General features: G+C 40.1%; 1 protein-coding gene across 2 annotated transcripts; it reads left to right on the top strand.

Annotated features, from left to right (window-relative positions):
- The first annotated feature begins 244 nt into the window (after positions 1-244).
- On the top strand, positions 245-17,846 carry trip10b (thyroid hormone receptor interactor 10b). 2 transcript variants are annotated; one of them, XM_084005842.1, is made up of 15 exons: positions 245-565; positions 5,457-5,572; positions 5,695-5,748; positions 6,354-6,501; positions 6,591-6,653; positions 7,507-7,611; positions 8,281-8,409; positions 8,502-8,648; positions 10,076-10,237; positions 12,164-12,187; positions 13,321-13,430; positions 14,984-15,116; positions 15,198-15,265; positions 17,123-17,229; positions 17,339-17,846. In XM_084005842.1, exons 1-15 carry the CDS (start codon positions 542-544, stop codon positions 17,482-17,484), a joined length of 1,536 nt encoding a protein of 511 aa, XP_083861968.1. In that variant the 5' UTR covers positions 245-541; the 3' UTR covers positions 17,485-17,846. The 2 variants fall into 2 exon arrangements, with proteins under 2 accessions (XP_083861968.1, XP_083861967.1); XM_084005841.1 differs by lacking the exon at positions 12,164-12,187 and having other exon boundaries at positions 394-565.
- Positions 17,847-19,193: the final 1,347 nt, after the last annotated feature.

Raw genomic sequence — 19,193 nt, 5'->3', positions numbered from 1 at the left:
TCTCGTGCTCAGAGGCTCGTGACGCGTCCAATATAATTATTTATTCAAATATATATATATATGAAAATAACCTGCTGCTTCTTTAAGATAAGACAAAAAGAGGCTGTAGGTTTTTCTTTCCCACCGCTGCTCCTCCTCCTCCTCCTCCTCCTCCTCCTCTCTCTCGCTCTTTCTGTCTCTCTCTCTCTCTCTCTCTCTCTCTCTCTCTCTCTCTCTCTCTCTCTCCAAACTTGTTTCAGGGAGGAAGAAGAAGAAGAAGGAGGAGGAGGAGGAGAAGGAGAGCAGAGCGCCTGGTTCCCTTCCCTCTCTGGCCGGCTGTAGGAACAGGACTGCGGCTCCGTGCCGAGGAGAAGGCGGTGACTTCCTCCACGTTTCCTCTTCTGTCGAAACGAAAAAAACAAACTCACTTTTTTTACTTTTTTTTGTGTGGAATCTTTGTAGCGAGCGAAGTTTTCGTTCCTTGTTGTGGTTGTTTCCTCCTCCTCCTCCTCCTCCTGTGAGAAGGATCCTCCTCGGATCGTTCCCCCGTTGTTCTGCAGACATGGACTGGGGATCGGATCTGTGGGTAAGTTGACAGCTGACACCGGGAGAGTGTGGATCATGAACCCCCCCCGGGGAAGAGTTGGTTGGTTGTCCTGTTTTCCAGGCTAGGCCTGGAGTTAAGTAGCAGCAGCAGCAGCGTGTCTGGAAAACAGGAGGATTTCGCAACCCTGTATGCGCCCTGTTGCATACCTAATTATCCCGACCAGAGAGCTTTCCTTGCTTCGTTCCTTCATGCTCACTCTGCTTTGTGACGCCTTAGTGTGACCTGTGGGTCATCAGGTCAGACTAACCTCCTCCTCATCACTCAGTCAGCATGTAAGAGGGCTCACCTGGATTTATATGCATGTTGATGTAGTGCTGTGTATTTGGGTTTACAGAATTAGTAAAAACCATATAGATTATTGCTTGTTTTGTCCAAGCAGCAATCCCAAAATGCATCCTGTTTACTTCCCTCCGCCACACAGGAAGGCAGGAAATCCTCACCGAGAGAATGTTTGGCTTTTCCTTTTTTTTCCTTTGCTTTGTTAAACAGTTAATCGAACATTGGAAATTTGTTCCAGATTAACTGACTGTTTGTAGTGTTTAATCAGCTGAGAGAAAATACATTTATATATATATATATATATATATATATATATATGTATTCTTCCAACAAAGAGAAGCCGTCAATGCTAACATTGGAAAAAGCTGGAACCGTTGACTTTGTGGACATTTCCGCTTGATAAATGACCAACGTGATTGATTGATTGATAATTAGGATGGTTGCACAGTTTCAGCTATGTGACATTTTTTTTTTAAACTTCCAGCACAAATGTGTTGACCTTCAGGGGGCAGCCGGTCACTTTGGGGAAATGATGGTGGTTTATTCATTTTTAAACAATTATAATTGATCAAATATTGTTAAATTTGTGGAGAAACTAGCCGAAGCCAATCTGACATATTCCTACTAGATTCCGCTGAAAAGAAGTACAATTTTGCGTTATTGGAGAAATCCGCTGTATCCTGATGAAGCATTTGGCATGTACATATACACACACCCACACACACACACTGAAAGTGAAACATACCAACGTGTAACCTCAGTTAAATGTCAGTTTCCCTGTTTTTTATAGCGTTATGGTTTAACCAAAGTGTCTGACTGAATCAGCTCGTTTCTGCTTCTTGATCTTCACGTTGAGTGAACGATCAAAAGACCAGACTAGCTTTGGTTTTAGCGTTCGGACGATGTTTGTCTTCACCGCATCAGTTCGTCCCGACGCACCCTCCGGCCTGGCAATCCCGACGCGCCCAGCACGATCAAGTTAACGATAACAATCTCTTTAGTTTTAATAATTTAGAATTAAAACACAGAAAACAGACTGAGAACAGAAGGATATAGCAGAGGTATTATTTGTTAAATGCAGGTTTTATTGGCATGAAAGTTTCAAGCTTTTGTGCGTGATTAATAGGTCGCTATCACGGGGTCACTACCATGTTACCATGCTACCATGCTAACATAGCATACCGCTGCTACGATACTACCATGCTACCATGCTAACATAGCATACTGCTGCTACGATACTACCACACTACCATGCTACCATGTGACCATACTACCACGCTACCATGTTATCATGCTACCACGTTACCATGCTACCACATTACCATAGCATACCGCTGCCACCATGCTACCACGCTACCATAGCATACCGCTGCTACCATGCTACCACGCTACCATGCTACCAATGCAACCAATGCAGTTAGCTATTAAGATGACTTTAACACTTATCTGTAAGGTTGACCTTGAATCATGAAGCTAACTTTGTTAGCAGCTTCACACCAGAATCCAGATGGATCTAGATCCTAGGTTTGCGTTGTTTTCATCAGATCCACCCCTCGCTCCTCCGAAAGTCCAAATATGGTCACTTCCTTCCACTGGTAGCAAAAAATCCAAGATGACAACGACCAAAATGTTGAACTTCAAAAGAATTAGTGTGTTTACGCGTCGCACAGGGAGACGGAGACAGACAGACAGGGAGACAGACAGGGAGACAGACAGGGAGACGGACAGGGAGACGGACAGGGAGACGGACAGGGAGACAGACAGGGAGACGGACAGGGAGACGGACAGGGAGACAAACAGGGACACGGACAGGGAGACAGACAGGGAGACAGACAGACAGGGAGACAGACAGACAGGGAGACGGACAACCTCGTCGCTACAGGCCTCCAAATCCTCTGCTTCTATACTTTTAATACTTTTATTAAAAGTATAAAAGTATGAGCATCAAAATAAACTATTCAGTATTAATTGTATTGTCATTATTAACTAGCATTCATTTAAATTAGTGCCTTATATATTGTATATTTTATCGTATCCTATAGTGATAATTGTAAACATAATAATAATACATCAACTTTAATAATATATAATATAATATAATCAAGTAAAATAGTGATAATAATTATAATCTATATCAAAAAAGTAAAACATTAAATGAAAAAGTAGATTAATAAATGCACACATGTATACAAAATAATACTTAAAACTGTTTTAAATAATACAAAAAAAAGTAGAAGAGAACTCTATTAATATACACATAATGATGGGACCCAGGTTTTAAAACCTCGACATTAAGCCAACAACTTGTTGCTGATTGAGGAGCATGAATTCTTGAACTCCGTCTGTAAACACACGAGTAAAAACCAACACGTACTCCGGGTTGGCAGCTGACATTTCCACGCCAGCGTTCACACTTCCTGTTTACACGTCTCTACGAGCCGAGACATCAAACTCATTCACTAAATCATTATTAATCTGAACTTCACGAGGCGGCTGCTGCAACCGGTTTCCATAGCTCACATTCTGATTTTTTTTTTTTTAGGTGAGCTAGAATCTGACCTCGGATCTGCTCTGGATCAGGAAACGTGTCGTCACACAGTGAAGGGGGCGGGACTAGTCCGACTGGTTCCAGGGTTGCCGAGGCCCCTGGGACCAGTCCGTCACAGGGCGGCGGTTCGCTCTGAGCTAATGATTATCTCATTCCTGAAGCCTTCTCCCTCGCACTTATCAGCGCTTCCTCCAACTCGCACAAACACACAGACGTGTTGCAGTAAAGCAACAACAAGAAGCAACAGAGTTGTTCAATGTCGTGTCGGGGGTCTGGTCTCTTCTGATTGGCTCCGTTGCCGTCCTTCCTGCTGCCAAACATGTTTTCTAGTCCTGTTCCTTCCTCCTTCCTCCCTCTGGTAACTGTGTTACTGTGATCTCCATTTAGCTGCCCCCTCCTCTGAGGACTCAATATCTATGTCTCTGGCTCACACACACACACACACACACACACACACTCAAACACACACACACACACACACACACACACACACACACACACACACACACACACACACTCAAACACACACACACACACACAAAGGTGGAGTCTTTCTTTGTGTTCTTTGTAACATTTGCATTCAGTGAGCTCTTCGCTGTATGTCATGACTCGCTGTTAACCAGCGGCGACAGAGAGGACAAATGTTACCTGTCCGACAGGTTTGTGTGTGTGTGTGTGTGTGTGTGTGTGTGTGTGTGTGTGTGTGTGTGTGTGTGTGTGTGTGTGTGTGTGTGTGTGTGTGTGTGTGTGTTCAGACTTCCAGTTTCCATCTGTGTCAGAGTCACAGTCTGAAATGTGGTTTGGGCTGAAGAGCGTAGTCGATCATTCAGCAAACATTTTATTAATGGATTAATTCATTCATTAATAAAGTTTACAAACGTCAAAAGAACATACAGTGCAACAAAAGCCAAGAACGAACTTAAATCATATTTTTTATTCGGTGTCGTATTCTCTCCAGGCTGTGCCTGTCTGCAGTTCTGCAGCTGAAGGTACAAACTTAATCTGCAGATTAATCTCTAAATAGTCCCAAATCCCAAATACCCTGTTTATTTCCACAGAAAACAAAGGAAAGTAACAGAAAAACACACTTTTGGACTAAAAGCTAATGATGTAACCAACCAAGCATATCAGCTGTGGGTGACAGATTCTTGTTCTGCTCGCCTTGTTGCCCTCAGGCCTGCTCCGCTGCCAGCTTCACTTCTTCTTTTGTGTTTCATTTTTGCTCCAGTCTCGTCTTCAGTAGGTGAAAGACATGATAACTAAGGCTGGGGTCATGTGACTGACATGGCCAGCACAGAAGGGAAGTCCTCCAGTACACGCCGTCGACCTTAACGTCTCTTTTCTTTTGAAACCTGTCGCCATCCAGAATCTTTGGAAAGCACCGACACATTGATCCAGTATCCTCATTGATGAGCTGTTTGGTATATGATCACATCAAACAGAGGAGCCGGAAGAAAGAATCACTGGGCTGTAAACGAGTTATTCCACAGTCGCTGTAGCTTTAATGACCATAAATATTCTGTGTTCACTCGCCTGTCATTGTCTTCCATTATGAATCCAATATTTAATGTATTCAGGGTCATATTTCTTACGATATGTTAAGATCGTGTGTCACTGCAGCGGAGGAAACGTTAGCTAGCGTACGGTGAAAACACGCTGGTCTGATTGTAGTGGTGATGTCATGCTTGTTTGAAGAAGTGTTTTTTATTTATGTGAAATTCGATCATCGTCTGCATAAAAAATAAATAGCTCTGTAAACTATTGAAAAAAATGGTTTTATCTTGTTTATTTTTGGCAGTTCCGGTGCGGTCCACTAGGTGGTGTTCTGAGGCCGGTGGCTTCTATAGCACACAGACAATTAAGCTACAAAATATTAAATACAGCAGGATCAACTCATCATCGTTTTTTGACTTTATAAGAACATTCTACTTCTTGTCTTGATTCCAACTAACACAGCAGCCTCTGTTTTTCTATACTTTTACATATGTTTTTTTCTGCGTGTGTGTGTTTGTGTGTGATTGTGTGTGTGTGTGTCTCTTCCAGGACCAGTACGATCACATCGACAAGCACACCCAGTCGGGCCTGGACCTGGTGGAGCGCTACATCAAGTTTGTGAAGGAACGCACAGAAATCGAGCAGAGCTACGCCAAGCAGCTCAGGTGTGTGTGAGCTTGTTTCTGAACGTGTATCCATAGCAACACAAACGTGGAACGTGGTCTTCGTGTCCTTGTGCATTCATGTACGTGGAGAGTCACGCTGCTTCTCTCACGCTGCCCAACAGGAGTCTATCAAAGAAATACGCCAAACGAGGAAGCAAAGAAGAGCAAGACTGCAAGTAAGAGAGCAATACAATGTTTCCTGTTCCTATGATGCATATTATACTTTGCTCTTCACTCAACTGCCTTACTGTTGCTGTTAGCCTGTCAAAGTTTTGCCTTCGTGCACAACACATGTTCTTTTAGTGCCCTGGAGCGTGCATGTGAGCGTGCACGTGAGCACGTAGGTGTGCACGCTGTTATATAACGGCGTCCGGACCCGACAGCCTCCTGTTCCCCCTCAGCTAAACTCCATCATCACTTCCGTCGTTGTGCTGCACCGTTAGCTGCAAGCCACTGGCTCAACTGTCTGTGTTTGAGAGGCAATAAACTAAACTCTTTTTTTTTTTCATTCAAATTTTTATTTAAATCGAAATTGGAGTACATTATACAGCACAACATATAGACATCATTTTTTTTAAATAAATACAAATTTAAAGAAATTATAATGAAAAATAATAATTATATATATACCTTCATATATATATATATATATATATGCAGAATTCATGTGTTTTTTTTATGCATAGAGTCTTATCGCACACTTATTAGGGCGTCGCGCACAGAGCTCGACGGGCCTGCCCCTAGTTACGGTTGCTAAGCTACGATTGGTCTCCCGCTGCAGATTCAGCAACCACGCGTCGCTCCAGGAGATCCTGAACGAGCTGAACGACTACGCCGGCCAACGGGAGCTCATCGCCGAGAACATGATGACCGCAATCTGCGTGGAGCTCACCAAGTACCTGCAGGATCTGAAACAAGAACGCAAAACGGTGGGGGCGGAGTCATGTGGTACGATGCGTCGTCGTCATCGCCGTCTCCACCTGCAGCACTCATTAACTGGAAGCTGTTTCTTCCACAGTACCTGTCCGATGCCAAGAAGGCCCAGCAGAACTTAGAGGGCAGCTACAAAAACCTAGAAAGTGTGAGTCAGACGTCGACTTCAGATCAAAATCATTATTCATTATTATCAAACACAAGTTTTCTGTTGAATTCATAAAGCAGTTTTTGACAGAGGAGTTTCCTTAAAGGAATTTATTGATCATTATTTTATTTTTCAGAGATGTTTTTCTTCATATTATGTTGAATTGCACATTTGCTGTAATAAATCGTACATTCTTTTGCACTTTCAGCTGTGAACGGACAAGAAGTAAAGCTAGTCTAACAAGTATTTTTAATTAATTAATTGAAGTGTGACTCAATTTAACAAGTTCAGACAAATCCGTAAAGTAAGTTTAACGTGTTTCTTTATCTTCGTCGGGTATAGAAGTATGCGTCTCCTCCTCCTCCTCAGTCCAAATAGATGGATGGAAGTTTTTTTTGTGGTACTGGGAAGAAAAGAAATACAAATTAAAGAGAAACTTCTTTTATTTATTTCTTTGGTAGAAAGAAGTTCCAGCGATGTGTTGAAATACAGGTTTGGGATTTAACTTTCTGAACTGTTTACAAGTTGCAATACTGACTTCATTATTGGCTTGTTAATCCCTTAATAATGTTTTATAGATCAGTTATAAGCCATGAATTGGAACAACTTTGGGGTCGCCAGGAAAAAAAACCAACCTCTGCTGCATTTATATCCAAATCTGTTTTCCTCGTTAGAGTTTCTGCTCCCACCAGAGAGTAAAGGACTTTCTGTTGTTTCTATTTTGTGTTAACTGACCCTGTAACATAATGTTTGCTCATTTTTGGGATTGAATATCTTGAATGAATTATTAACAACACGTATGATGCTGCAGAAGCGTATTAAAGTCTTTGGATGTGTGTTTGAACGCCTGCAGACTAAGAAGCGCTACGCCAAGGAGTGGGCGGAGGCGGAAAAAGCCACACAACAGGCGGAGAAAACAGAAAACGACCTCAACGCCACCAGGCTGGACGTGGAGAAGGTAAAACGCACAAAGTGTTTTTTTAAGAGCAGAAAAAAATATATAATAATAATAGTAAAATAAATAGGTGGGTAGACTTATACAAGATCCTATTCTTGTTTGCACTCTGAGGCTTTCTGCAATAGCCAGTGTCTGTGGGCTCTGAGTACCGGATCCCATGTTTTATCAAACGTATCTCTAAGTATTTCTGTGCCAGTTTGAATATGAATTTCTAAGATTTAAATTTTTCAGTATCAAAATCAGACTTTGAATTTTAAAAACCATCAAATTTCTAGCACTGATTTTTTATTTTTTTTTGCCTCTGAATGTGAAAAAAATTCAGTCAAAAAAAAAAAATCAACATCTCAAAAACTTCAGTGTAAAAAGAACCAGACTCAACATCCGGGTCACCAGGGAGAAGCAATCGATCCCTCTATCTTCATTGTCGAATCTCAGTCTCTCCAGATTTAGAGTGTTTGACAATTCATAATAAAACCATAAGTTTTACGTACAGAGTTTTCTACACACTGAAATCAGCTTTTTAGCAAAACTTTGATTTTGTCATTATTTTCCGTCCAATCCTTGAACTTTCCTCGTGTGTCACCTCCTCGTCTCTCATCTCCTCGTCTCCTCATCTGCATTTTATTCTCCCTTCTCCCATCACTGCCTCCACCTATCCACCGCCCGAAGGCCAAGCAGCACGCCCACGCCCGAACGCACACGGCCGAGGAGTGCAGGAACGACTACGCCGCCCAGCTGCAGAAGTACAACAAGGAGCAGAACTTCTACTACTACACGGAGATACCGCAGATCTTCAATGTGAGACGCACGTCCAACAATAACCCAAACGCAGACGTGTGAATGCATGTGAGATTGAAGGAAATGCTGGGTTGTGTGCGTCTGTTGAACAGAAAATGCAGGACGTGGATGAGCGGAGGATTCGGCGGCTGGCGGAGGGATACTGCCAGTTTTCAGACATCGAGAAGAACGTGCTGCCGATCATCAGCAAGTGTTTAGAGGGCATTTCTGCAGCAGGGGCGAGAATCGATGAGAAACAGGTACATGGTGGACGTTTCTTATTAATATGTGTGTTTTTAAGATGTACTTGGTAGCAATGCAAGTATTCGTTACCAGTAATTACATTCCTAGTCTCAACTTTAGAGATGCAGCAGTAAAAGTACAAAATAGACAATTAAGGGCATAAATTGTAATGTGTATAACAATTTTTTTAATTCATGCTCTTAATTGTAGTGTTATTTTATTTTTATTTTTGTGCTTTTACTGCTGCTGTGTGTCTGTGTTGTGTTTATGTGACTTTATTTGTTATTTTTTTATTTATTTTATCATTTTTATTATTATTTTTTGTATTTATTTATTTATTAATTTTTAAATTTTAAACTATATTTTATTATTGGCTTGTTTTAATGGTTTTTTTCTCTCCAAAGTTTTATGTAAAGCACTTTGAATTGCCCTGTTGATGAAAGGTGCTATACAAATCACATTGCCTTGATAACTTTATTTGTTTACAATAAGGGGACTCTGAATTGTCTGTAGCTTAGCATAACGACAGAGCCAGGCTAGCAGTTTCCCCCTGTTTCCAGTCTTTATGCTAAGCTAAGCTAATCCCCTGCTGGTTGGAGCTTCACTTTGACCATGCACACTTTGTCATCGGTCTGAAGTCTCATTAACTTGCTCTCAGCAGCGAAAGCAAATAAGTAAATATTGTTTCGCCCCGCAGAGTTTTTTTTTTTTTTTTTTCTTTTTCAAACAAGCCAAGTTTACATGGGTGTGTGTACACACACTCACGGGATGCAAATCTTCTGAAATGAAGTCATTCTGCAAAACCAGAACGTGTAGTTTTTTTTTGTGCATGTATTAATGAGCATGTTTCATGTTGTATAGACTGTAGTCACAGTTACTGTCTATTATTCAAACAGTACTCTTGATTATAGCTGTTTAAGTGTCATAAAGCACATTAATGCCGAAACGCAAAACCTTCGATCTGAAAAATTCACTTTTTTGAGGCAAGGCAACTTTATTTGTATAACACCTTTTATACACAAGGCAGACTCAAAGTGCTTCACATCATAACATGTCATACAATAAAGTGAAAAAATAGAAGAATTAAAAATTAAAATGCATTACAGAAAGACAAAGAGAATAAAAACATATTTGCAATAATAACGTTAAGATTTAGCAGAAAGCTATGGTGAACATAAACGTTTTTGAGAAACCTAAAAAAAAACGTTTTCCTTGCAGAATGCTATTTGTTAAGGATACCCAATGCATAATACACTGTTTTTGGACTACGTTACTATATTATGTGTTAACAATACAGACTGGGTATCGTTACCCTCCCTCGTTCTCATCATCCAAAGTGAAATCCACCGATCAGAAAATCCTGCAGATGAGGTTTTGCTTTTTAGCCATCGATATGAATGTTTGTTTAGCTGTAAAAAGGTGACCAGCGTCCGTCTCCCTGCAGGACTCCATACTGTTCATAGAGCAGCACAAGTCTGGTTTTGAGCGACCTGCGGATTTGGAGTTTGAAGACTACACCCAAGGAATCAAACCGGCGACCTCTGACTCCAGCCTCAACCCCCCCAAAGTGCGCGCCAAGCTCTGGCCCTTCAGCAAGAAGCACAAGGTGAATAAGCGCTCCGTTCTCATTGGCTGCTTCGCTTTGAGCTTGTTCGCCCGCTTCTTCATTCGACCTGAAAACATCCTGCCGGTCCTGTAAAGGTGGCTTAACGCGTTGTTATCAGGCTTAAATGATCACGTATAATCCATGTAATGTGACTATTTAACAGTTAACGGGGTTCTTGAGTCACTCTGGAAACACCCATATCATTGAGTTGAGTGCTTCACACTTTTAATTTGAAGCCATTAAAAAAAATAATTCTAAATTATGATAATAAACCCTGCAAAAGACTCTCTACTAAAACAAATACGATTCCCTCTGAAGCCAGAGATAACATTTTATTTTTATGATGTTGATTTTATGGCGTTCAGTAATTTATGAACCCACTCCAATTAGAAAGATTGTGTGATGTAAGTGCATTTAATACATTTTAGTGATAGTAAATCAGCTGCTCCCAAATTAATTTTGTACAGAAATGCAGCATTACATCCTCATTAGTTGTTAATTGAATGCGTCCTGTTAGTTTCTTGATATTGTTATATAATACGGGGATGGATCACCACCACCCGACTGCTTAGTGGCATGTTTTCAGCATTCAAATAAGATTATTTTGCGTGATATTGCTTTAGAATTGAGGCAGTCGAGTATATTTTTCTAATGTCAGCAAATCCTTAGTGTTAGTCCATCTTGCAATACTTTAATACATTTCATCTTCAAGTCACCTTCATCTTTAAAAAAATGGGTCACAGAAAATGATTCCCGAACACATCTGGGCACCGGAGTCTTTAAAACAGAAGTAAATAGTGCATCTCTTGGGAACTATTTTCAGCCGTGGATTAATACGCCTTTTTAATGACATATGATTTATTTATTCATGTATTTTTTATGGCACAGTTTATGTGGAATCATTTAAAAAGAAAAAAGAAACACGTCCTCCAGAACAACAGCGTGGCTCGCTGATGTGCTTTTAATTGTCTCGTCTCTCTGAGATGTTCTGCCTCCTCCTCGGTCCAAATAAATGAACGTTTATTTGTGGTCCTGGGGAAGAAAAGAAAAGAGAAGTCTAAAGAGAGAGAGAGACGTATTTTATTTATTTATTTCACAGTGAATGTGTTGAACTACAGTTTAATACAGGGTAAGTAGCTCTACGGCGGAGGAATCCCATCGGTGTGCGGTGGTTCGGTCAATTCACAATACCACCACTACTGTTAATGCTACTACTACCATACTACCAACACCAAATGCAGTTGGAACCCAAGGGTCTGGGCTGCACCAGATTTCTGCCTAAAAGCCTATAAAGGTAGTTTTTTCTCGCCACTGTCGCCGTAACGCCCTGGTGATGTTGGGACTTTGAAATTATATTAACTCTGAACATCTTGAGCGTATTCTAGTCCTGCTCCTGAGATGACTTCTGTTGTGATTTCAAACAGCATCAACATGTCTGCGTCTCTAAGAGAAGTTGCCTCGTTGCTGCTGACTGGGGGGGGGGGGGGGGTAAACCTGTTGGCTCTCCAGCAGGTTTGTCGACTTGTTGCACACATTCCTCCCGTGTCTTACCCCCACCACCCTGTCGCCCTCGGGGGGGCGGTTCTCATTCCAGTCTGCTGTACGGACTTGCCCCCCAAACATCCTCCGCTCTCTCTGCACCGTTTTATTACCACGACTATCTGCACCTCTTCCTTTTTGCCCCTCTCTCTACCAGTGTGTGTTTGTGGTGGTTTTTCTCCACTCTTTTGCTCCTTTTCCTCCTCAGTTTGCCCCTCCCCCTCTCCCTCTTCCTCCCCCTCCCCCTCTGCCTCCCCCTCCCCCTGCTGTCTCACCCCTTCATGTATTTGTCTCATTGTAAGCTGTTTGTACCTGGACATCCATGCACTCACCTGATGTAAACGTGTGTTTTGCCTGTACATACGTGTCGTTTGTCTCTCTGTCCAGATATCGCATGCTGAAAAACACACGGTAACATTTCTCACATCGAGGGTGAAACTCAAAAACGGTGCTTGATTTCCAGACTTCTGGTGCTGGATTCTTTTTAAAGAGTAACTCCACCCGGGATTATTCTGCACTGCAGGAAGTCTAAAAATAAAAAAGTACAACAAATGTAACGGTAGTAAAAGTAGAATCAAGTAGGAAGTGAAATTAGGTTAAAACATTTTCCAAAAAGTACCTTTAAACAGGGAATTTGAACATCGTGTTTTAAAATCTAAAATCCTCCGATAGAGGAGGTGAATGAAACGTGGCTAACGAGCTATAATCGCTCCGTTCCCTTGTGTGTCAATGCAGGTCAATTCACACAGATTTGCTTTTTGAATGTTACCAGTGCAAGCAGGATTATTTGGGTGCAGTTACTCTTTAATTTAAGTTACCTTTTTTTTTCCATCAGGGCGCTACATTTCTATTCAAGGTACATGATTCACTTCCTCTCTCAACTAAAGTCTTTCTTCTGTGATGCCAAACTTTTTTTTTGGTACAGCCGTGACCATCCGAACATGGAAATAACCCCCGTTATTATTATCTGTCTTTGACATGTCTGCTTCCACTCCAATGCCATTGAGAAGAATATAAGTGAAAATTGGCATTTTAAAAAGAACATTTCCTTTTAGTAAAATAGCCCCGTTGCTACTTTGACTCATCCAAACAGATGTGGTGTGAACATAAATATTCACAGCCTGTCATTCTGGTGATGTCGTCTTAAATCTGTCATCTCGTATCGGTATTTGACTAAAAAATTAGACTAAAAATCATGTTTTCATCACCTTACACCTTGTGGGGTTTTTTTAAACCTTGTTTGCCCTCCTTATAGTTTTTCCATTGATAACATATTCTATTCAAATGATCTTCTATAAATTAAAAAGAAGACATGTAGTTCCCTAAATGTGCATTGGTATGACATCACAGCTGAGACTCAGTGGTATCCAGTAGCGTTCTCCTCTCTCTCTGGCTGTAACTCTGTGTTTTCCCTCTTTCTTTCCCGTCATTATAATCTTATTATCAGTACGACAGAGAGCTAGAGACAAGGTCGTGGGGGTCATTGATCAGATTACATTGGTGTGTGTGTGTGTGTGTGTGTGTGTGCGCGTGTCTGTGTGTAGCCGCCTGCTGCAGAAGACTTCTCTCACCTTCCTCCGGAGCAGAGGAAGAAGAGGCTGCAGGCGAAGATCGATGACATCACCAAAGAGCTGCAGAAGACGCAGGACCAAAGGTAACCAGCAGCAATCTGGTATTTCTGGGCAAAAGTGCCTAATTACTGGTGGATTAGCGGAGTCACCAAAAAAAGGAACATTGTTGTAGTTTCAAGCTTTCTGATTTACTTTTAGGAGCAGGTGGAGGTGTAAAGAAACAACCTTTATCTCCTACTGAAAGCGTGAAACTGAGAAAAATACCTTCGTCCCTGTTGAGCTAATCTACTCTGTGTTTTAAATATTGTTCTCCTGGTTGAATATTCTTAAAATGTTCTTTAAAAAAATCCTAGTGTAGTATAGTATAAGTATACTAGGTATAGTATGTCCCTGAAATAGTGTTTCTCTATGACATCGAATACATTAAGTAGCTCTTTTTAGTGGATGAAGTGTGGGAGGAAAATATGTTAATTATTGTTTTAATAAGAGTTTAACAGTGAGCTAATCTACTTCATCAGGGGTGTGTGTGTGTGTGTGTGTGTGTGTGTGTGTGTGTGTGTGTGTGTGTGTGTGTGTGTGTGTGTGTGTGTGTGTGTGTGTGTGTGTGTGTGTGTGTGTGTGTGTGTGTGTGTGTGTGTGTGTGTGTGTGTGTGTGTGTGTGTGTGTGTGTGTGTGTGTGTGTGTGTGTGTGTGTGTGTGATCAGATTAGATAGCGGCCTGGTCATTTAAGCAATCATCCCAGTAATAAAACCTGTAATAAAAGAGAACGGATACAGATCGCCTCTCGCGTGGAATAACAAAAGCGTGACTCGGCTTGATTGAGAAAATAGGTTTCCACGGTCGAGCTGAAACTGTATTTGCAGAGGATTTACCTTCCGTTCTGCGTGACGGGTGACCTTCGCCCGTCCTACCTGCCGATCCTGTTTCACCCGGAAACAGGATCGGCAGGTGGGACGTGGCGTTGGTTTGATCCTTCAAAAGGTCAGATCTGTCGCTGTGTAGAGCCGGAGTTTCAGATTCATTGATGGAAGGATGTCATGATATACCAGCTGTCAAATTTATGTTTTCCAAGAAAAAAAAATATATTGAAGACATCTATTCTGGCACATTTTTTGGTAAACAGTTGCACAATACAACGGAGAATGTGTTCTGAAAGAGTTAAAGAGGCATTTTTCATTCAGCTGGACTTTAAATGATACAGTTCCACAATATAAAATATATATTTTTTAGCTTTTTTGTGATATCTTCCAAACTGATATATCTGTCAGATCAGACAACAATGATGTCAAATTTCTAGATTTGATACATAGACAGTTTAAACTCAAATGGTCCAGCATACAAATATTTTTTGGCTCCTAATTTGGGGGATGACCCTTTCCGGTTTCAACGTGCCAACACCTCTTACACAAAGCCAGGTCCTTAAAGAAAACTGTAACTGAGTCGGCTGGTTTTTTGCCACTAAGAGGCCCGACCTCACTGATGTCATCGCCATGTCCCTGCAGCGAGGCGTTTATAACACATCTGCCCATCCCCTCCTGTCCTTATCAGCTGTGCTGCACAGCAAAGAGAAACTTCCCTCATGAGTAATCACATTTCCAAAGCAATAAACTGTTTTCCTTCCTCCGTCTGTCCTCAGCGACGCACTGGAGAAGATGAAGGGTGTTTACGAGCAGAATCCACAGATGGGAGACCCCTCCAGCCTGGAGCCTCAGATCGTAGAAACCGCCCAGAACATCGGACGCCTGAGGGGGGAGCTCGCCAAATATGAGGTTATCACACATGCATGCAAAAAGAGTCTGTGTTACTGTACTTGTGCATTTGTCTTAACACCTACTGCTGGTTCGTTACAGACGTGGCTGTCGGAAGCAGTGGGAGGAGAGGAATCTTCCAATGCCATCAACAATAACTCTCAACATGGGTGAGACGCTTCTTAAAGGAGTCCTAGTTGTCTAACAGTCATAGTATAACATGTTCAAACAGTCATAGTATAACATGTTAAACAGTCATAGTATAACATGTTAACAGTCATAGTATAACATGTTCAAACAGTCATAGTATAACGTGTTGAAACAGTCATAGTATAACATGTTCAAACAGTCATAGTATAACATGTTAAACAGTCATAGTATAACATGTTAACAGTCATAGTATAACATGTTCAAACAGTCATAGTATAACATGTTAAACAGTCATAGTATAACATGTTCAAACAGTCATAGTATAACATGTTCAAACAGTCATAGTATAACATGTTAACAGTCATAGTATAACATGTTCAAACAGTCATAGTATAACATGTTAAACAGTCATAGTATAACATGTTAACAGTCATAGTATAACATGTTCAAACAGTCATAGTATAACATGTTGAAACAGTCATAGTATAACATGTTAACAGTCATAGTATAACATGTTCAAACAGTCATAGTATAACATGTTGAAACAGTCATAGTATAACATGTTAACAGTCATAGTATAACATGTTAAACAGTCATAGTATAACATGTTAACAGTCATAGTATAACATGTTCAAACAGTCATAGTATAACATGTTCAAACAGTCATAGTATAACATGTTCAAACAGTCATAGTATAACATGTTAAACAGTCATAGTATAACATGTTAACAGTCATAGTATAACATGTTCAAACAGTCATAGTATAACATGTTAAACAGTCATAGTATAACATGTTAACAGTCATAGTATAACATGTTCAAACAGTCATAGTATAACATGTTGAAACAGTCATAGTATAACATGTTAACAGTCATAGTATAACATGTTAAACAGTCATAGTATAACATGTTAACAGTCATAGTATAACATGTTCAAACAGTCATAGTATAACATGTTCAAACAGTCATAGTATAACATGTTGAAACAGTCATAGTATAACATGTTAAACAGTCATAGTATAACATGTTGAAACAGTCATAGTATAACATGTTGAAACAGTCATAGTATAACATGTTAAACAGTCATAGTATAACATGTTAAACAGTCATAGTATAACATGTTAAACAGTCATAGTATAACATGTTGAAACAGTCATAGTATAACATGTTAAACAGTCATAGTATAACATGTTAACAGTCATAGTATAACATGTTCAAACAGTCATAGTATAACATGTTGAAACAGTCATAGTATAACATGTTGAAACAGTCATAGTATAACATGTTAAACAGTCATAGTATAACATGTTGAAACAGTCATAGTATAACATGTTGAAACAGTCATAGTATAACATGTTAAACAGCCATAGTATAACATGTTAAACAGTCATAGTATAACATGTTAAACAGTCATAGTATAACATGTTAAACAGTCATAGTATAACATGTTCAAACAGTCATAGTATAACATGTTAAACAGTCATAGTATAACATGTTAACAGTCATAGTATAACATGTTCAAACAGTCATAGTATAACATGTTAAACAGTCATAGTATAACATGTTAACAGTCATAGTATAACATGTTAAACAGCCATAGTATAACATGTTAAACAGTCATAGTATAACATGTTAAACAGTCATAGTATAACATGTTAAACAGTCATAGTATAACATGTTAAACAGCCATAGTATAACATGTTGAAACAGTTGTAGTATAACATGTTTAAACAGTCGTAGTATAACATGTTCAAACAAGTGATTTAAAGTAGTAAGTAATTAAACGGTCGTAGTATAGAGGTGGAGGTGTTCAGCAGGATGCACTGGAGAAATGACATTTCCCTGTGACTGACTGGTCTGGGATCTGTGTATTTCCAGTGTCGTAGCGGCCGACCAGACTCACAGCGTCTACACGGAGTTCGATGATGAGTTCGATGACATAGAAACTCCGGTCGGCCAGTGCGCCGCTCTGTACACCTTTGAAGGTACAGTTGTCCTCATTCACACCCCACCTGTTCAGAAATGGGTTTTAACGGTCTTAATTGACTGTGTGTGTGTGTGTGTGTGTGTGTGTGTGTGTGTGTGTGTGCGCAGGCAACAGCGAGGGAACCATTTCCATTACGGAGGGCGAGCTGTTGAGTGTGATGGAGGAGGATAAAGGAGACGGATGGATGAGAGTCCTTAGAGCCAGTGGAGAAGAGGGCTATATACCGTCATCCTATGTCAAACTTACCCCGTAACACACACACACACACACACACACGGAGCCGTTCTCTTCACCTTCTTTCCTCTCATGTGTGTGATGAGATGGAAGTGATCATACAGTCCCAGGAGAGGCCGTCTCTAAATGCAGACTGTCTGAATCTTTTGGATTTTTAATCCAAACTTTTGAATGTATACCTGAACTCTTTTTCTATTTTTTTGCCACAGCGTTAATGACAACCTGCCTAACATATTCAGCATCTTTATGACCATATTATCCATTCACTTGACTTCCCCCCCCTCTGCCATTTGTAATAACCTGCTGAACCGTTTTCTGTTTGTAACGCCGGCCCTCTTTCCTGACATGATAATGTGAGTTTTTCTTCTTCTTTTTTTTAAATCACAGTGATGTGATGTTTTATGACTTAGAACTGGATGAAAACCACTATAACACATCCCTCACAGGTAGCTTTATGTCAGTCTGAAAACAATAGTCTGATGCCCATGTCAACACTAAAATAGATTTGATTTCTTATGTGCTTCTAACATCTATGTGATAGGGGAACACCATTTTGGTAACACTTTCTATGAAGGTCATGTATATAATGCATCATAAGCACATTTATAACACATTATAATGCATTTGTAAAAGTCGTTATACATGTGATCATGCATGACACCTTAGAACAAGGTTTATAACGTATTATAAGTGGTGGACATAATGTATTATAAGTCCAGCATTCATAATTTATACCTAGAATACCCAGGACTCAGATTCTTATTTCAAACACTGGGCTCACTGGCATGGAGATATAATACTTTATAATATAATAAAGTAATGTAATACTTTATAAACCTTGTTCTAAGGTGTCATGCATGATTGTAAACATGTATAACGACTTTTATAAAGCCTTATAAATGCATTATAATGTGTTATAAATGTGCTTATAATGCATTATATACATGACCTTCATAGAAAGGCTTAAAGAGTCTCCGTTAGACGAATCAAGTCAGTAGTTTCAGTGTTTTTTTTTAATACAAAATAATTTGTGTTACTGTCCCTCCGGCTTTTTGAAGACACTTTTGATATTAGTAACTCAAGTTTGCTAATGCCTCATATTAGCTTCAAATATAGCATTGCACCAAGCAAGATCTCTGGGTTTCCCCTCGTCACTTACATTGGAAGCACTACGAAGCAGTAACTCTAAAGCCAGTATGAACAGAAGCAATAATTAAAGCATTAAAAAGAAACGCTGCTCTATGTACATGTAGGCATGCAAGTGTTGCTTCAAGAAGACGTGAAAATGCGTAACTCCATACGATATATTACAGCCAGATCTGTGAGGAAAACTTGCTTTGCGATTGTTTTTTGTGTAATTTTAAGACGATCAAACTGATAAAGTTATAGTAAGAATACAACATTTACTATGTTATAATTCCTGGCACAAATACGTGGTGAACTGCCCTGACGTCATTAAACTAACGTGCAGCTCAAAAGCAGACGACAAGCAGTCAGTCAATCAATCAATCAATCAACCGCCTCGTCCTGCTTTTGAATTCCCACTTTGCACAGAAATGGTGACGTGGCGTTCAAGTGCTTCTTCTTTGATGCGTCGTTTGTACGCCTCTCATACTTTTACACGTTTAACTGTCTATTTTAATATTTTGAGCCTCCAGATTATCAGTTATTCTCCAATTCTCTGAAACGATGGATATTATATGAGGTCGTTATTCTACATAATGAAAT

Source organism: Eutrigla gurnardus (assembly GCF_963514095.1).
Source record: "Eutrigla gurnardus genome assembly, chromosome: 3".
Taxonomy (NCBI): Eukaryota; Metazoa; Chordata; class Actinopteri; order Perciformes; family Triglidae; genus Eutrigla; species Eutrigla gurnardus.
Note: the sequence above shows the minus strand (reverse complement) of the source record. Positions and strands in the feature narration are given on the sequence as shown.